The sequence below is a fragment of the Nerophis lumbriciformis genome, linkage group LG27 (genome assembly GCF_033978685.3).
Source record: "Nerophis lumbriciformis linkage group LG27, RoL_Nlum_v2.1, whole genome shotgun sequence".
NCBI lineage: Eukaryota > Metazoa > Chordata > Actinopteri > Syngnathiformes > Syngnathidae > Nerophis > Nerophis lumbriciformis.
The window spans coordinates 7097620-7118545 of NC_084574.2; the positions used below are offsets into that span (position 1 = coordinate 7097620).

Sequence of the window (20926 nt, forward strand, 5' to 3'; positions counted from 1 at the left end):
ATCAATATTAAAAAAAAAAAAAGATTTAAAAAATCACGTACACGTACACACACAAACACAAACACACACACACACATTTTATACAAAGAAAGTATGCGGTATATAATTATTTCCAGTTAAAATATGAATTACCGGTAAAAGGTCAAATATAATCTGACAATTAATAAATCAGTTGTGGAATAAAATATAAAAGAATGGTTTCCAAAACAACATTTGCAGATTAAATTAATAAATGGCACCAGGTGTGATGGTAACCATAGGACAGGAAATGTGATGATCAGGTCTAAGTCCTGGCTGTTCAGTTGAGCGGAGCACACAATGCAAAGTCAGCTGCATTTGGTTTCTATGTAAAGAGACTAACCTCCGAGGCATATATTTGTTTGTCACTGGTGGGCACACAATATTTCCTTTTTGATATTTAGTACACAATTTCTCTTTATACACTTAGGAATGTCATTATTCCTATTTCAATTATCTCCCTTGAGGAAAAACTGTTGAGCAAATTCAACTCCCAATTAACGATAGTGCCTTTATGCTCCGAGTAATAAGCAAACTAAATAATAGCCTTATTCTACCTCTTTGGATTTGCTTGTTGGTAACAAATTAGCTAAAAATGCAAGTACCAGCTTTGACAGGCGTTGTGGTCAGTGCCGCTGCGTCCTTCTCTGTAGTTAATGCAACCATGACGCAGTCCACAAAGGAAGATGGGTGACGCTCCACTTTTAGAGCCAGTTGGGTATTCTTTGCATCTGGTTTCTGAAAGAAAATGTGCATTGATCAAGACTCAGGGTTAAGATGTCGGAAGAATGCGCCGTAAACGAGAGCCAAGACTTTACCTCTAGGGCGCCGTGTAACTGGTTGGTGACTCCTCGCAGCGTGTGATTCAGCAAGGTGATTTCAGTGACTGCCTGAGCAAGTTCCTCGTCCTGTTTCAGCTGGACCGCATCGGCTCGGGCCCGCACGGCCTCCAGCTCGTCCTGGACACTGCTTTTCTCTAGCCTGCAAACACACACACACAAGTCATAAGCACAGCAGTAAATGGGAGCCAGCTTACGTTTTTTTCTTATACTGTATATATGGGTGTTTAATCAATTCTGTGCCTTTTGTCATTTAGGGGTCTCTTTTTTTAACAAATTCATTTAAGATATGTACTTAAAATAATTTACATTTAATACATATAATTACAGATATAATACCAATAAAATAATTCTAAATTTTTACATAAATACATAGTTAAAAATACTGTATTAAATAGAAACATATTTTTGGTTAAAATATTCATATTAGAATACTCGTAAAAATACTTTAAAATATGTTAAATTCTATGAAGTAAATACTTATATATTTTATGTTAAAGCAGCGTAGACGATTAAAACTGATTAATTATACTGCATACTAAACTAAAATATTACAATGACATGACAAATATAATGCCGACAGCAGCACTTTGCAAGAGTAAAACATCTTTTGGGTGTTAAAACAAAATGGCGACCCTTATATGTGCAATAACAGTTTATACATTTTAAAAAAGTGTTAATTATCATTATTTTACATGTAGTAATTTTATAAGAGTATATTCATTTGTAGTATAGTATGCAGTATTCACAACACACCTGCACTATATGATAAACCATCGAATGTGATGCCTTAATTAGAAAAAGTATAAGAGAAACACTAAACATTTCATCTTCATTAAAGGGGAACATTATCACCAGACCTATGTAAGCGTCAATATATACCTTGATGTTGCAGAAAAAAGACCATATATTTTTTTAACCGATTTCCGAACTCTAAATGGGTGAATTTTGGCTAATTAAATGCCTTTCTATTATTTGCTCTCGGACATCGGGAAGCAATCCGTCATTTTCTCAAACACCGAGTCAAATCAGCTCTGTTATTTTCCGTTTTTTCGACTGTTTTCCGTACCTTGGAGACATCATGCCTCGTCGGTGTGTTGTTGGAGGGTGTAACAACACCAACAGGGACGGATTCAAGTTGCACCAGTGGCCCAAAGATGCGAAAGTGGCAAGAAATTGGACGTTTGTTCCGCACACTTTACCGACGAAAGCTATGCTACGACAGAGATGGCAAGAATGTGTGGATATCCTGCGACACTCAAAGCAGATGCATTTCCAACTGGGCTGGACAGATCAGCTTTCAGAAAAAGAGAGCGGATGAGGGTATGTCTACAGAATATAATAATTGATGAAAATTGGGCTGTCTGCACTCTCAAAGTGCATGTTGTTGCCAAATGTATTTCATATGCTGTAAACCTAGTTCATAGTTGTTAGTTTCCTTTAATGCCAAACCAATCGTTGGTTAGAAGGCGATCGCCAAATTCGTCCTCGCTTTCTCCCGTGTCGCTGGCTGTCGTGTCGTTTGTCGGTTTCGATTGCATACGGTTCAAACCGATATGGCTCAATAGCTTCAGTTTCTTCTTCAATTTCGTTTTCGCTACCTGCCTCCACACTACAACCATCCGTTTCAATACATGCGTAATCTGTTGAATCGCTTAAGCCGCTGAAATCCGAGTCTGAATCCGAGATAATGTCGCTATACCTTGCTGTTCTATCCGCCATGTTTGTTTGTATTGGCATCACTGTGTGACGTCACAGGAAAATGGACGAGTGTATATAACGATGGTTAAAATCAGGCACTTTGAAGCTTTTTTTTAGGGATATTGCGTGATGGGTAAAATTTAGAAGAAAAAAAATAAGCCACTGGGAACTGATTTTTAATGGTTTTAACCCTTCTGAAATTGTGATAATGTTCCCCTTTAAAAATGTATTTGAAAAATCTAGTAGAATGTTTTGTCAAATGTAAATCAAATGCAACTTTATTGTCTATAATGAAGAATGTGATTGCAAACAAGAGACAAAAACCACACAAAATTTGTAGAAAAATAAAATACAAAAATGAAATTGGTAAATGACAATAAATAAGATTTGTCGGTTTCATATTTGTATTTCAGCTGCATTGTTTGATGTTTTGACGAATATTGTCTCTGCCTTTTTTCTTTAACCGGTATCAGCTTATTTTTTTTAAGTTACCGGTACATCAGAACTACATTAGCAGATAAAATATATACACATATGATACCAGTATTTAGTATTTGACATATTCAGAGCGCATGTAGTCAGTGCTTAGCGTTTAGCAGGTAAGCATCAGGCAGCGGACTCTCCCCAAATGATAATAAACACCTCCCAGTCAACTACTAGTAACATCACTATGAGCCCGTTGACCTTCTAGAAATATAAACTGCAGCTCAGCTCGCTCGCAGTCCTGGCTTGAGGTGAAGGCTAATTCGCTTTTAGCGTAACGTCAACTAATTTTGCGGTGTGTGTGTGTGTGTGTGTGTGTGTGTTACGGACAGCAAAGCCCTGTCTGTCTGTTATTTCACTTTACCTTTTTCTGTGTTGATTGAGCTGTGTTGAAGAGTTTCTGTCTCTGATAGTTGATATAATAATGTAAGTGCATCATTAAGCCTACATGAACTCCATGGTGTTCAGGGATGAATAGTCTCTCCTATTGCTATTGTACTATTTTTTCAGCTATAGTTACATTAATCATTAGTAATGGAGCAGCCTAGTTTTGAATGGCAGGGTCCCTGCTATCACATGTTGATGATAATATAACATTTACATAATAAAAATCAACTACAGGCTTCCCAAATGCTGTAATAAATTAAGCATGATGAGTTGACTTGAAACTGTTTAATGTTGCACTTTTTATATGTAGAAGAAAAGTTTTGTCATTTTATTTAATCTGAGCAACAATTTGAGGCAGTTTAATGTGGATTAGCGTGGGCAGAATTATTATAGTGTTCCCAATGTTAAAAGGATAAAGCCATTGTTTACAAATTTGGTAAATAAATAACCAAAAAATGTATATTTTGTTGTTTTCTTACTGTACCGAAAATGAACCAAACCGTGACCTCAAAACCGAGGTATGTACCGAACCGAAATTTTTGTGTACCGTTACACCCCTAATTCTAATAAAGATTAAATGTTTTTTGTTGCTCTTGTAGTTTTTCTAATTAAAGCATCAAATTTTACGGGTTATTACATAATGTACCAAATTGTTACATTTTATTAAAAAAAAAGTGCAGCCCCCCTTTTTGTATGATATTAATAACTTTCGCAATATTGAACAAGTTTATACAAAATGTGTCAAAGTTTATGAGGAAATGCATTTAAGAATTTTACTACTAAATGTGGCACTATTACATAATGAGGTAAAAAATGATTACATATTGCACCATTGTTACATAATGCGTTATTACAGCTCCCTTATGTTAACAGCAGCTAAAGATAATTACAATGAAATCATCAAAATCATATGCCAGTATTACAATGACATGACAAAGATATACCAGCACTTTTACTTTGGACTTCAGCTTTACAGATGCCATGTCGGCTTTCAGTTTTTTTTCTTGTCTATTTGTGGAGTTTTTCATTTATTTATTCAAGTGGCCGGACCGCCTGGTAATTAATCGTGGCACGGCGTCTATTTGGGCAGAGCCTGCTGTCTAAGGGAATATGATACTGACACGTGAGAGTTGCACAGATGGAAGACTTACTGGAGTTGGGAGATTTCCATTTTCATGTCTTCGCACTGGATGTTCCTCTCCCGAAGAGCCTGCAGGGTGGACCTCAGCTCGCTCTCACTTTCGGCCATCTGCTCCAGGGCCAGCTCGTTCTCCATCTGCATGAACTGGAACCCACACAATGCACCGATTCGCTTCATTTACATATACACAAACTTTGCATGGGACTGCAATTGAACGCTTTCAGCTACTCGATCAACTGACCTCATTCATCTCCCTCACGGCGCTGAGCTGTGCGCAGACATCCTGCAGCTGCTGGATCTGCAAGCTCTGCTCCTGTGTGAGCGCATGCAGCCTGCTGAGCTCTTCCTCGCTCTCACACAGAGTCTGACTGAGAGCCTCAACCCTCTGCTCTGCTTGGCGCAGAGATGACACCAACCTGTATGTCAGAAAAGACAAAATGCAGACAAGTAAATATATTAAATACGCTTAAAAGGCAATTAAATATATTAGATGGGGCCAATAAGAGGCAGTGCTTCATCAGCTGTGTGTTGTGTGCCATGTCTTATGTGCAACTTTCTGTGTACACATCATGATATACATCAGTGGTTCTCAAATGGGGGTACACGTACCCCTGGGGGTACTTGAAGGTATGCCAAGGGGTACGTGAGATTTTTTTTAAATATTCTAAAAATAGCAACAATTCAAAAATCCTTTATAAATATATTTATTGAATAATACTTCAACAAAATATGAATGTTAGTTCATAAACTTAGTGAAGCACAAGCTCAGGTTTGTCACTAAGAACTGTGAAAAGAAATGCAACAATGCAATATTCAGTGTTGACAGCTAGATTTTTTTGTGGACATGTCCCATAAATATTGATGTTAAAGATTTCTTTTTTTGTGAAGAAATGTTTATAATTAAGTTCATGAATCCAGATGGATCTCTATTACAATCCCCAAAGAGGGCACTTTAAGTTGATGATTACTTCTATGTGTAGAAATCTTTATTTATAATTGAATCACTTGTTTGCATTTTTCAACAAGTTTTTAGTTATTTTTATATCCTTTTTTCCAAATAGTTCAAGAAAGACCACTACAAATGAGCAATATTTTGCACTGTTATACAATGTAATAAATCAGAAACTGATGACATAGTGCTGTATTTTACTTCTTTATCTCTTTTTTTTTTTCAACCAAAAATACTTTGCTCTGATTAGGGGGTACTTGAATTAAAAAAAAATTCACAGGAGGTACATCACTGAAAAAAGGTTGAGAACCACTGATATACAGTATAACCCTTTTTCTCTAATTAGTTTTAGACACAATCACAATTAATTAATTTCTGCGAAGTAAGAATCATTCATTATAAATCAAATATTTTCATAGCTAGAGCATAGAAAAACTGTTTACGAGCTTTTTATTATTTTTTATTCATGCGTTCGTTACGTCTCGTCTCGATTACTGTAACGTATTATTTTCGGGTCTCCCTATGCCTAGCATTAAAAGATTACAGTTGGTACAAAATGCGGCTGCTAGATTTTTGACAAGAACAAGAAAGTTTGATCATATAACGCCTATACTGGCTCACCTGCACTGGCTCCATGTGCATTTACGATGTGACTTTAAGGTTTTACTACTTACGTATAAAATACTACATGGTCTAGCTCCATCCTATCTTGCCGATGGTATTGTACCATATGTCCTGACAAGAAATCTGCTTTCAAAGAACTCTGGCTTATTAGTGATTCCCAGAGCCCAAAAAAAGTCGGGTTCCAGTACTCTGGAATGCCCTCCCGGTAACAGTTAGAGATGCTACCTCAGTAGAAGCATTTAAGTCCCATCTTAAAACTAATTTGTATACTCTAGCCTTTAAATAGACCTCCTTTTTAGACCAGTTGATCTGCCGTTTCTTTTCTTTTCTCCTCTGTTCCCCCCTATCCCTTGTGGAGGGGGGACACAGGTTCGGTGGCCACGGATGAAGTGCTGGCTGTCCAGAGTCGGGACCCGAGGTGGACCACTCGCCTGTGCATCGGTTGGGGACATCTCTGCGCTGCTGACCCGTCTCCGCTCGAGATGGTCTCCTGCTGGCCCCACTATGGACTGGACTCTCACTATTATGTTAGATCCACTATGGACTGCACTCTCACTATTATGTTAGATCCACTATGGACTGGACTCTCACTATTATGTTAGATCCACTATGGACTGCACTCTCACTATTATGTTAGATCAGGGGTGCTCACACTTTTTCTGCAGGCGAGCTACTTTTCAATTGATCAAGTCGTGGGGATCTACCTCATTCATATATATCATTTATATTTACTTATTTATGAAATATATGTTTTTGTTAACAAGTTAAAGGTGTTTAATGATAATGCAAGCATGTTTAACACATATAGTTAATATTGTTAACAAGTTAAAGGTGTTTAAAGATAATACAAGCATGTTTAACACATATAGTTAATATTGTTAACAAGTTAAAGGTGTTTAAAGATAATACAAACATGTTTAACACATAAATATTGTTAACAAGTTAAAGGTGTTTAAAGATAATACAAACATGTTTAACACATATAGTTAATACTGTTAACAAGTTAAAGGTGTTTAAAGATAATACAAGCATGTTTAACACATATAGTTAATATTGTTAACAAGTTAAAGGTGTTTAAAGATAATACAAGCATGTTTAACACATATACCGGTAGTTAATATTGTTAACAAGTTAAAAGTGTTTAATGATAATACAAGCATGTTTAACACATAGTTAATAAGTTAAAAGTGTTTAATGATAATACAAGCATGTTTAACACATATAGTTAATATTGTTAACAAGTTAAAGGTGTTTAAAGATAATACAAGCATGTTTAACACATATAGATTCCTTTCTTTCATGAAGACAAGAATATAAGTTGGTGTATTACCTGATTGTGATGACTTGCATTGATTGGAATCAGACAGTGGTGCTGATAACGTGCGCATTTTCGAATGGAGGAGAAAAAAAGTCCTCCTTTCTGTCCAATACCACATGAAAGTGGTTGGTTTTTGGCATTTTATTTGTCCAGCTTCCGTCCTCCTTTGTATACACTTTACAAGAAATACATTGTCGGCAAACTCCGTAGCTTGCTAGCTTGTGCACGCCAGCTTTCTGAGACTCTTATTTTGTTAGCGCAGGCAGGATGAAGCAGCGCTTTTATTGTGCAACTGTGCAGTCGGTCTTTGGAGTTTTGACGACAGGTGCGGCGCCAGAGTGTGTTGAAATAAAGTGTTTCTCGCCTTCCTGTCGGTAATTTTAATGAGCTGGCAGCAGCCAGCGTCATCTCAGAAGACCCTCGGGTGCCGTGAATGTCAATCAAGTGACGTCATAGTGAAGATTTATGATCGCTCATTTTTAGGACTATTTTTTTAATGCCTGGCTGGCGATCAACTGACACACCCTCCACGATCGACCGGTAGCTCGCGATCGACGTAATGAGCACCCCTGTGTTAGATCCACTATGGACTGCACTCTCACTATTATGTTAGATCCACTATGGCCTGGACTTTCACAATATTATGCTAGACCCACTCGACGTCTCACTCGGGTCCCCCTGGTGGTGGTGGTGGTGGTGGTGGGGGGGGGGGGGGGGGGTTCACCCACATCTGCGGTCCTCTCCAAGGTTTCTCATAGTCATTCACATTGACATCCCACTGGGTTGAGTTTTTCCTTGCCCTTATGTGGGCTCTGAACCGAGGATGTCGTTGTGGCTTGTGCAGGCCTTTGAGACACTTGTGATTTAGGGCTATATAAATAAACGTTGATTGATTGATTGATATTTAGTGTTTCAACAATATAAGAGCCCTCTCCACATGAAATAACCCTCTTAAGTCACATTTTACACTCTTTAAATCCAATATAGTAATGCTGCCTGAACCAATCAGTGGCCACGATACTGAAAAGTGCGCTCTGATCGGTTTGATCTCCTTCAGAGGCCATTACAAAGTCATCTTTGTCAATTTTCCAACACGTGCTGGACATATAGGAAAATCGAATTACTGTACTAAAAAAAACTATTACTACTAAATAATATGTACGGTATGTTTAGTTTATTTAGCCATCTTTATGCTTAAAATGCATAGTTTAAAACTAAACATTTTTTAAATATACGCATGTCTTGATGTCATGAAGCAAGATGTGGCGAGGGACAATGTCAACTCGAGTCTAAGCACAGCAATAAAATTGCAAACAAAAATGAACATTAAATCAAAAATAAATGTTCGAACCTATAAAAAAAACTTTAGGATAGAGTTTCTTAGTTCAAACCTACAGTATGTATAATTCCATTTGCCGGAATTATATTACAAGCTCAAAAATGAATTACCGTAATACATATTTGTTTGTTCTTTGACAACAAGGTATTATTTATTCATTTAACACTTGACAGTTCAATTTATACTATTACAATTGTTACTAAATACAATAATGTTGGTATTAGGGCTGCAACTAACGATTAATTTGATAATCGAATTATCTGTCGATTATTACTTCGATTAATAATCGGATAAAAGAGACAAACTACATTTCTATCCTTTCCAGTATTTTATTGGAAAAAAAACAGCATACTGGCACCATACTTATTTTGATTATTGTTTCTCAGCTGTTTGTACATGTTGCAGTTTATAAATATAAAAAATTAAAAATTATAAAATAAATAAATAAAATTGCCTCTGCGCTTGCGCATAATAATAATAATAATAATAACTGGGATTTATATAGCGCTTTTCTAAGTACCCAAAGTCGCTTTACATGTAGAACCCATCAATCATTCACACCTGGTGGTGGTAAGCTACTTTCATAGCCACAGCTGCCCTGGGGTAGACTGACGGAAGCGTGGCTGCAATTTTGCGCCAACGGCCCCTCCGACCACCACCTATCATTCAATTCACCGGTGTGAGTGGCACCGGGGGCAAAGGGTGAAGTGTCCCGCCCAAGGACACAACGGCAGCGATTTTTTTTGGATGGTAAGAGGCGGGGAGCGAACCTGCAACCCTCAAGTTTCTGGCACGGTTGCTCTACCCACTACGCCATGCCGCCCCATAGCATAGATCCAACGAATCGATGACTAAATTAATCGGCAACTATTTTTATAATCGATTTTAATCGATTTAATCGATTAGTTGTTGCAGCCCTAGTTGGTATATTGACATACCGGTACTTGGTTATATTTGAAAAAACATATCAGGCCATCTACTGTTACATAAATTTTAAAAAAGTAAAAAATAAATAGAGTAAATAAAATGGCGAATCCATGCTTGTATGGAGGTTTAAATTGCATGTATACGTAAATTATATGTAAAAGCAGTTTCTAAAGATGTAGTCACGAATACGGATCTGATCAGGATTGCAAATTCTTACTCATGTTCATACTCTTACCGTAACTTTCTAGTCACATCTTGTTTTTGTATGGTAATGTTTTCTTTTTGTGTTACCCCATCCCCCTGAATTTCATTGCAAGTCATTCAATCCTGAAGTCAGGTCACTTACTGCTCTGCTGTGTCCTGGGCCTGGCTTGCGTCGCTTTGTGCCTGCAACAATCTGCAACAACAGCAAGACTTGTTACTACTAACTGCGTTTGCTTATATACATTCAACACTGATAAATGCATCATTGCAGCTGTGAGACAATCGCCAGGTCCTAGCAGGACATACTTGGACGTCTCTTCAGCAAGGGTGTGCTCCAGGAAGGTGTGCGCTGCCATCGTGGAGGACAAGGTTGCCGACATCTCGGTCACCTTTCTTTCCAACTGAGCGCTGTCCTCCTCACGCTCTGTTAGCTTCTGACGCAGCACGCCCATCTCTGGAAGTAAAATACCGGTAAGTAAAATAAGAAATAAAAAATGAGTCTCACCATATACTGTATACTTCCTGTATATTTTACCTGAGGTTAAGATCGTAACCTGCAGATTCAAATCACCAATCTGTACTCCGGCAGCTTGGAGATTTAATTGAGTTTGGCTCAGCTCCTCCTCCAACTGTAGAACAACATTTTTATTTAGGAAAATTATCAGCATCATATGAGTACTGTAAAATAACTGTTTGCTTGTCCCTTCACTGCTAATCTGCTGTGTTAATGCAATTTCTTTAAATTGTAAATTGTTTACACGAGGTCAGATTTGTACCGTATTTTTCGGACTATAAGTCGCTCCGGAGTATAAGTCGCACCGGCCAAGAATGCATAATAAAGAAGGAAAAAAACATAAATCGCACTGGAGTATAAGTCGCATTTTTTGGGGAAATGTATTTGATAAAAGCCAACACCAAGAATAGACATTTGAAAGGCAATTTAAAATAAATAAAGAATAGTGAACAACAGGCTGAATAAGTGTACGTTATATGAGGCATAAATAACCAACTGGTATGTTAACGTAACACATTATGGTAAGAGTCATTCAAATAACTATAACATATAGAACATGCTATACGTTTACCAAACAATCTGTCACTTCTAATCGCTAAATCCCATGAAATCTTATACGTCTAGTCCAGGGGTCGGCAACCTTTACCAGTCAAAGAGCCATTTTGACCAGTTTCACAAATTATAGAAAACAATGGGAGCCGCAAAATTTTTTTGAAATTTTAAATGAAATAACACTGCATACAAAGTTTTTTTTTTGCTTTGTGCTATGTATAACCAGGGGTCTCAGACACGCTGCCCACACCTTTATGTGGAATTTGAAAGATGGTGCGGCACGCATGTTTTAAATGAATGGCGGTTGTCAGCGTCATGCGTGCCGTGATGGTACAGCATATAGCACCCCCTACAGTCAGCATGCCTGACCAGACACACGTTGTATTGGGCTCCCGCTTGCTCACTTAGGCAACAGCAAGGCATACTTGTTCAATAACCACACAGGTCACACTGACGGTGGCGGTATAAAAAAAAACTTTAACACTCTTACTAATAATGCGCCACACTGTGAACCCACACCAAACAAGAATGACAAACAAATTTCGGGAGAACATCTGCACCGTAACACAACAGGACAAATACCCAGAATCCCATGCAGCCTTAACTCTTCCGGGATACATTATACACCCCCGCTACCAAACCCCGCCCACCTCAACTAACGCACAGAGAGGGGGGGGGGGGTTGTTTGGTGGTAGCAGGGGTGTATAATGTAGCCCGGAAGAGTCAGGGCTGCATGGGATTCTGGGTGTTTGTTCTGTTGTGTTTATGTTGTGTTAAGGTGCAGATGTTCTCCCGAAATGTGTTTGTCATTCTTGTTTGGTTTTGGTTCAAAGTGTGGCGCATTATTAGTAAGAATGTTAAAGTTGTTTTATATGACCACCGTCAGTGTAACCTGTGTGGCTGTTGACCAAGTATGCCTTGCTGTCACGTACGTGTGCAAGCAGAAGATGTATATTGAATAACAAATGTTGGGCTGGCACGCTGTTAATACAGATTGTAGAGGGCGACAAATGTTGTACCATCATAGCACGCCCTTATTATAGCCGTAAGGGTGAAAATCGGTGAATATTAATCCCGGGAGTTTTCTGCGAGAGGCACTGAAATCCGGAAGTCTCACGGGAAAATTGGGGGGTTCAGCAAGTAAGCTGCAGAGCCGCATCAGAGTGATCAAAGAGCCGTATGCGGCTCCGGAGCCGCAGGTTGCCGACCCCTGGTCTAGTCTCTTCCGTGAATGAGCTAAATAATATTATTTGATATTTTACGCTAATGTGTTAATAATTTCACACATAAGTCGCTCCTGAGTATAAGTCGCACCTCCGGCCAAACTATGAAAAAAAACTGCGACTTATAGTCCCAAAAATAAGGTATGTGATGTTAACTCTACCTCAGCAGAGAGGTGATATTTGGTAGTTAGGGCAACTCTACAGGTATAGTTTATCATATCTACCTTTGTATGAGTCTCTTAACTCCAGAAGCGCACAAACAAGTAAAATCTACATTTGAAAAAATACACATAAAATAGGCTCTCAGTTATATCGCCTTAAAAAATAATTATTGTGCATTTCTTTTACCATGAATTGATTTACTTGGACCCCGACTTAAACAAGTTGAAAAACGTATTCGGGTGTTACCATTTAGTGGTCAATTGTACGGAATATGCACTGCACTATGCAATCACTAATAAAAGTTTCAATCAATCAATCAATCTTATTTTGAGTCTTTCTATTTTATGAATATCATGAAACATGTCAGATTTTATAAAGAACTGGAGAGGAGCGATTGCACTACCGGTACATTAATGACTACTGTAGTGCAATCGTGTCATGCTATGGCCTACCTCGTCCAATAATGCCAAAGGATAAGTGCACTCACAGGAGCCAAACCACCTGTACTGTGACTGTTAAACGTTGAGTGAAAGGCTGACCTGTTCTTTGTCCTCCAGAGCTCGGTCTCGTGCCGACATGTAATCGTCTCTCTCTCGCAAAGCATCCGCCGCCTTCTCGTTGAGCTTCATCAAGATGGGTGCTGTCCTGTGCATGAGGTTCCTGACGTCGTGCAGCTGTCAACAACAACATGATCGCAGGAGAAACCATGAGACGCTGGCAGTGCGGCATTTGAAGAAAAGGCCCAGTGTGCGTTCTGAAAGATGGGTCTCAGCCCACTTGCAGGAGAACTTCGGTGCGGTTTGGTTCACTTGAGTTCAAATATGAATGCATACCTGCCAACTTTTGAAATCAGAAAAACCTAGTAGCCAGGGTCCAAGGGCCGCAGGCCCCGGTAGGTCCAGGACAAAGTCCTGGTGGGGGGTTCAGGGCTTCGCCCCCCGACGCAAAATGATTATTAGCATTCAGACAGGTTAAAATGTTGCTAAAACCATCACTTTTCTATCAGTAACAGTGACTTTACAAAACAAAAATATTACAGCAAAAATCATATGGGTTGATTGACATGTTTATTCTGTAAGCTAACTTCAATAGTTTGAAATTATTTTGACAGTTAATGCCAGTTATCCTGTCAACCTTTCACAAGACTTCAATTTGTTAATTGAAAGTATAAACAGTATAAACACTTTTTACAGTAAACAAATGGTAAAACAGTACTAAACAATTCCATTAAAAAAAAAATTGGTGTCATTATTAACTTTCTGTCCAAGCTTGTATAATCTACTGCCTTGTTCAATTGTAAAAAATATTCTGTGCCTAAAATTCACATTTCTATCACAATTATCATACTGTAAACATGGTAAGCTAACTTCATTAAAATTAATAGTCCTGTCAATAGCATGGAATTACAATTCAAATGTAGTTTTTTTGTAAGCCTTTCAAAAGAATTCAAAATATGAAAAATTAATGAAAATTAATTTAAGCCATCAGACACTTGAAAAGTGGCACATCACATCTCTAATGTAATCATTTGAACTTTTCAACAGAAATAGCACTGCAAAAATATTAAGGACATACTTCTGTATTTTGGTAGTTATGCTGTCAACATTTAACAAGATTTCTTCAACTTGGACTTGAAAGCATAAATAGTATAAACACTTTTAACAGTATAACAGTACTAAACAATTCCAATAGATAACATTGGTGTCATTACCTTTTTGTGGCTAAAATCCAAATTTATTCTATCAGATTGATCATACTGCAAAAATGATATGGCAACTTTATGATAAGTTTACTTGAAGTGGCATAAAACACTGAAAGTGATTGTTCCTATAACCCCTTTGTTTCAAATGTTTGTTCCACTTGTGGCAGTCGGGGACCAGCATACCGTCTTTGACAACTGGAAGTGGCATAAAACACTGAAAGTGATTGTTCCTATAACCCCTTTGTTTTAAATGTTTTATGCCACTTCAAGTTGTCAAAGACGTGCTGTGAAATACAGCCGACAGGATTGCGCACCAAACACGAAGCAAGGCCAAAGTGCATGCATGGTGCAGGAGAACAAAGGACTTCTTTCATTTAAGGTTTGTGATAAACCATCAAACTCATTCGTTAAAAGGACTCTATAGTAATATAAAGTGAGTTTTTCTGGACAATTATCATGCAAGAAAAGTTTATTTTTGGGACCGCGATCACCGCGTAATGATTTTTAAAGGTTGCATTACAAACATTTAACTGTCCCATGTGATCAGCCAGTGCGATTGGAAGTCCATGCTCAATTATTGCCTCCGTAAATAAAACTTCGGCATTTATCACATCCAAAGAATCTGCTTGGGCGACGAAAAACGTTGAAAGTTTTCCACTTGTATCGCTAGCAACGGCATTAGACTTGTGTTTTTTTGTCCCAACGTGGTCTTTTACATCGCTATATTCCTCCGTGTCCGATAGAAAAATCTTGTCTGCACAAGGTGCAATTCGCGTAGTTTTCACCCTTTTTTTTTTTTAATTAATGAAAAACCGTATTTTTTATCACTGCAACCGTAACCCGGAATAGGTTGATGAAAACCGTACTAATTACGGGAAAACCGCAGTAGTTGGCAGGTATGTGAATGTTTCACAAATCAAAGACACAAGCAGGCAGATATGACAAATATGTAAGAGGAAATGTGTTGTCTCTGCTCTGATCTTTTCCTTTGCCTTTGTGTATGTGCTCTATAATACTTACAGAAGGTTTCTTGAAATCTAACCTAATAAATACAGTAGAATTTCAGTTTAGTTCAGTTTAATTCGAGCATTCATACAATACAATGTAATGCATCACATTTTTCCAGTTGTTTCATTACAGCATGTCCTAAAAGGAGTAGGAAGAAGCTAGGCTTCTTTTATCCTACCCCTTTTCATACCATAGCAATTTTATCTAATTTCATTGTTCTCTGTAATAGAACGGTGAATAAATAAATAATAGGGGTGTAACGGCACACAAAAATTTCGGTTCGGTACATACCTCGGTTTAGAGGTCACGGTTCGGTTCATTTTCGGTACAGTAAGAAAACAACAAAATATACATTTTTGGGTTATTTATTTACCAAAATTGCAAAATCTTCAACCAAAAATATTTTTCTTAGTGGAATATTTGATGTGAAATAATGGGAACCTTGGCTAGGTCAATAATTCATAATAACATTGATTTTGATTCAATATTATGTTTTGAGCAATGACAGTTTGAAAAAAAAAAAAAAACAGCTTTGTTTTATTAGCCAACATTGCAACTTTTTCTAAACTACATTTAACCTTTAAGCTTTTTTATTTCACTTTTGTTTATTTTAATAGTATTTTTAGAATGTGCTGTGGGCCTTTAAAACATTAGCTGTGGGCCGCAAATGGCCTCCGGGGCACACTTTTGACACCCTTGCTATAGACAATAAAAATTAAATGTGATAAATCTATGGATAAAAAGCAGAGCCTGGCGACGCATGCGCGTTTATCATAACTCTCTCTCTCTCTCTGTCTCTGCCCCTCCCTCACCAATGCTGCTGCATGCACAATTTGTTTTGTTTTCAACCCCTTCTTAACCCTGAACGTACATTGAAAATACACGCAACCCTAACTCAAAATGCCGGACATTTGAGGCATTTAAGAAACTCCGCCCTGACAGCTCCGCAAAAGAGGACATGTCCGGTGAAAAGAGGACGTATGGTCAGTCTATCCTAGCCCGTTAGCTGCTAGCATGCCGTGTGTTGTGCCTCTGTGTGCATTGTTTACACAACGAGCGTTACGCTACTTAATATGTCCGCGTGGAAACTCGTTCGTTAAACCTCCGAACCGAACCCCCCGTACCGAAACGGTTCAATACAAATACACGTACCGAAAAATACGGTATCTTGGATTAAAGTGCGCAGAGAATGATACGCAGCCAGAATCAGCGCAGTTGTGCACCTTTTTTCACTTATGCACACAGGAAAATTGGGTCTTAAGTGCATATTTACTGCACAACCTTTGGTCCCATGACAACAATAACAGTGAGAATGTTAAGTGAACTATACCAGGGTTTGTTTGTTTTTTTAAATTGTTGGTCCAGACCAGAGTGCCAAACCAACTTTTCAACTTACTTCTTTCATCAAGCTGGAATGTTCCTGCATGGTTTGGCGTAGAAGATCTGAAGCAGAGTTTAGCGTTTCGATGTTGCACGTATTTAATGCAACCTGCAAAATTTAAGCACACAGGAATTAAGTGGACATATTCAGAAAAAACTGTTTAATTTGTGTGAGTCTTGTTTTTTTTCTTACCTGCTCAGGGAAGGTGTTGTTAAGGACGACCAGTAGTTCTTGCTGAGAGCCGACGCTCCTCTGCAATGCCGCTATTTCGTCAGCACAGTGACTCCTCAGCTGTTCCACTGTGCTGAGAGCCTGGACACGCACAAACAAAACGTGTGTTTCACAACTGAGTATTACACTGTGAGGCTAGCTACATTTTTGAAGATTGATTTTGTATTGTATTCTTAAAGTTTACTAAGCACTTATTTTGTGTTGTTTCAACCTATCTTAGTGTCTACCTTAGCAGTTAGCATGCCTTCTTTTGTCTGCTCCTGCTTGCTCTTATTCAATGTGTATCATGTTTCGTCTTGTCCTTCAGTGATAACGATACATGTAAGGAATGCAGTTTATTTGCCACAATGGAGGTAATGATTATTAACTCAGGGGAACTGGCTCCACACGGTGTATAAAAATAAAGTATCAGCCAGAGGGAATCCGCTTTTGTGATGAGCATTAAAAAGCATTATTCCGCATTGGTCGATGACATACTTTTTCACAAAAATTGACTGATAACGATCAGTGGCCGATCAACTGGCGCATTCTTATTTTTCAAGGTAATGTAGTTGAAATTTGGGAAAGTATGCACAAAAATGACGACATGGTCAAAATAATTGTGCACATCTTCAAAAACAAAGCAAGTATTTTGATTTAACTCTTGCACTGGATGACATTAGACTACAGTATCAGTGTTTCCCACACATTCATTTATTTGTGGCGGCCCGCCACGAAAGAATTACGTCCGCCACAAATGGATTTTTCGGCTTTTGACCCGCTCGACCGCTCATAAAAGCAATGGGACTGTCTGTGAATGTTGCTTGTAGTTACACCTCCGGTGCAGTAGGTGGCGGTAGCCTACTATGCATTGTAACTCCGCCAATAGCACTTAATTCACCTGGTGGGCCAGAAGAAGAAGAAGAAGAAGAAGAAGAAGAAGAAGAGGGACGGATGGACGGACGGGATCAAAATACTCGCCGGCTACTTTTCATAATGATGGCGCTTCCTACGTTTCTACCTCAAACGTCCAAAAGCTGCTGAAAGCCTTGATCCAGGATGCCTTTTGGCGATAGTTAGCAGCTTGGTGGCTCATAGCCGGCTAGCTAACGCTTGCTAGCATTGCTTCATTTTTACAGGTGTTATAGGTAGATAGGTTATAGCTGCATCGCTTGAGGCTCGTCATATATTTAACGTTAATCCGCGATTTCACCGACGAGCTAACGTGTCCAGGTTATAGCCCTGTTGTCAATAAACACACATGGACTGAAGCTAAATTGTCCACTGTCCACTGCAGCATGTGAATGCAATGAAAAGAATCAAATCTGAGCCAACCAGCTGTTAAAATGTTGTCCAGGTTAATGTTTTGGCCATTAAAGGCCCTTCATTTCAAGATTTCAACTGTGATCGGGCTTTAAACAGGTGGCTGATCTGTTCAGATGGGTGTAACTGCTACTGGTCAAATAATGTGAAATAGCATTTAATTTTACATGTATGCAATGCCATTTAAATGTAATTATAGATAATAATAATAATAAATACTGTGTAGTGTTGTAAATAGTCAACGGGAAGGATTTTAGTAAGATATAAGCCATGAGCACTACACAGCCAGAAAAAAACCTAGGCAGGACAAGTAAAAATATTGGGGCAAGTAGATTTGAGAAGTCAGGCAAGTAGAAAAAAACCTTAACGTTGAACCCTGCATGTGTTGAGCTGCTGCCGCTTAAGGTTAGACGGCACTGTACATAGAGCGCTTCTGCTCGTTAGTAATAAATTCTAATGTTGGATGGTCACTCCTTCACACAGATGAGTATAGAAAAATATTTTCAACGGCCGAAAAGGGCTCGACTTGGAGAGGAGGTAGGCCTACAGTCCGGACCACAGGTGCGACCTGTTCAGCAGCAGCAGGAGGAGGAGGAGGAGGAGGTTGACTGACTGTGGCAGGACACCTCTGCCTCTGTTTTACTTCATGTTGCTGGTAAATAATATGGTTGTAGTAGTAGGCTAAAGTTAAATTATTTAGTATTCACTAATTAAAGGGGCAGAGCTTTAAGAGACATTTTAGCTTTTATATTTTATAAGATATATTTTTTGTAAGAACCACAATTAATAAATATATTTCAGTGAATCACTAATTGTTCAAATCTGTATATAAATATGTACCGTATTTTCCGCACTATAAGGCGCACCTAAAAACCACAAATTTTCTCAAAAGCTGACAGTGCGCCTTATAACCCGGTGCGCTTTATATATGGATAAATATTAAGATTCATTTTCATAAAGTTTAGGTCTCGCAACTACGGTAAACAGCCGCCATCTTTTTTCCCCGTAGAAGAAGCGCGCGGTGCATGCTGGGATATGTGACGTTTCATTTCCATTTGTGTGTTTATGTAAAGACCCCAAAATGGCTCCTATTAAGTGTGTTGTCTGTCTAATTATAAATAATGCAGACGAGGCGTGTTAACTGAGTTCTCAACGTTTACTCACAGCGTGCTAACTGCCAGCATACAACGCTTCTCAGGGCTACCGCGCATGCTCGTAACTATCGTTGCATGCTGGGTAGTGTAGTTGTTATATTTGCTAGCTCATAACAGCACATTGAGAGACACGCTTACGCGCTTAATTCAATACTCGCCGTCATTCCGGGTGGATTGACAAAAGACCCCCAGCCGCTAGATATTGGTGTCAACAGGGCATTCGAAGCTAGACTGCTAACTGCGTGGGAACAATGGAAGACAGAAGGCGAACACACCTTCACTAAGACGAGGAGGCAGCGCCAGACGACGCCAACATCTGCCAGTGGATCGTAAATTTGCCCAACTTTTCACTTCGGACACCGAAGACGAAGGATTTACGAATGAAGAATAACTTCAGAAAGTGAGCGCTATGTTTATTTTGTGTGTTGTGACATTAACGTTCGAGCAACATTATGTTGCTATTGCTCTGCACTATTTTGAATTTTACTATGTTTGTGATTGCACATTTGCGTACATTTTGGGAGTGAACAGAGTTGTTAGAACGCTGGTTTTTAATATATTATTAAAGTTTGACTGACCTATCTGACTGTTTTTTTGACATTCCCTTTAGCGCAGCGTAGGCGCGGCTTATAGTCCGGGGCGGCTTATTGGTGGACAAAGTTATGAAATATGCCATTCATTGAAGGTGCGGCTAATAATCCGGTGCGCCTTATAGTGCGGAAAATACGGTACATAAAATGTTGTAATTATATTCCAACTCCGCGTTCTTCTTGGTCATCGGCGCTGCCGCCGCCGCCACCACCGCCACCCCCCAACCCCCGACCACACCACCACAAATAGATGCCTGTCCTGTGGGAAACACTGATTATTGATTGTATTCCGTCACGTGACCTTTTCCCGGAAGTGAAAAACCGTGGTGGTCAACCAGGCCAAGACAGCTGTTGTGCAGAAAGCAGCGCGCAAACTCTCTGGGTACCCAAGGTATGGGGTGCCGAATGTAAAGTCAGTCACACATTTGGAGGAGATATATTTCTCACATTTAGCTCACTTTTCTCACATTGAGCTCACTTTTCTCACATCTAACACATTTATCTCACATTTAGCTAACTTTTATCACATTTTTGTTGTGTTTGCTGTTGTTTTTGTCTCTCTGTCTTATCCCCACAATTTCCCCCTCCGTCTTCCTTTTTCCCCCTCTTTCTATCCCCTCCTGCTCCGGCCCGGCTGCACCAAATGATAATATAAATACATTTAATAAAGTCAAATACAAATAAGGCAACAAGAGAAGTATCCTCCACTTCTCTTTTGTAAAGTAAACCTGAACAGCCGATATGGGCATCTACATCAACTATATGATTTGCCTGAGAAGCTGGACAGGACAAAAAAACAAACAAAAAAAAACCTCATCACATTTAAGTTTAAATTAAATGTTGACCAAATATTAAATCTAAATTTCAAATTTAAGTTTTAGTTAAATATAAATAAATATATAGGTAAATGTTAAATCTAAACTTAAATATTAAATCTGAAAGTCAGCAATAAATGTTGAATCTAAACCTAAATGTTAATTCTAAATCTTGGATTTTTAAATGTGAGCGCAAAATGTTGAGTCTAAAGCTAAATGTTGAATCTAAATCCTAAATGTAAATCTTAATTTTAAATGTGAGCACAAAATGTTAAATCTAAAACTAAATCTTCAATTGAAAATTTAAATCTAACTATAGATGTGAGCACCAACTGTAGAGTTTAATATTTATAGAATGTCAA

The 20926-nt window shown here is 38.5% G+C and overlaps 1 protein-coding gene across 1 annotated transcript in view; it reads right to left on the minus strand.

The window, feature by feature from the left end:
- The window catches only part of spag5 (sperm associated antigen 5), a 53740-nt gene that overhangs the window by 11790 nt on the left and 21024 nt on the right, over positions 1-20926 (minus strand). The window contains exons 8-17 of the mRNA XM_061922936.2: positions 16665-16784; positions 16488-16580; positions 12921-13055; positions 10466-10559; positions 10237-10384; positions 10073-10123; positions 4811-4985; positions 4580-4713; positions 837-999; positions 624-756 (exon numbers count right to left, since the gene is read on the minus strand). Coding sequence (XP_061778920.1) covers positions 624-756; positions 837-999; positions 4580-4713; positions 4811-4985; positions 10073-10123; positions 10237-10384; positions 10466-10559; positions 12921-13055; positions 16488-16580; positions 16665-16784 — 1246 coding nt within the window. The remainder of the gene's footprint in view (positions 1-623; positions 757-836; positions 1000-4579; positions 4714-4810; positions 4986-10072; positions 10124-10236; positions 10385-10465; positions 10560-12920; positions 13056-16487; positions 16581-16664; positions 16785-20926) is intronic.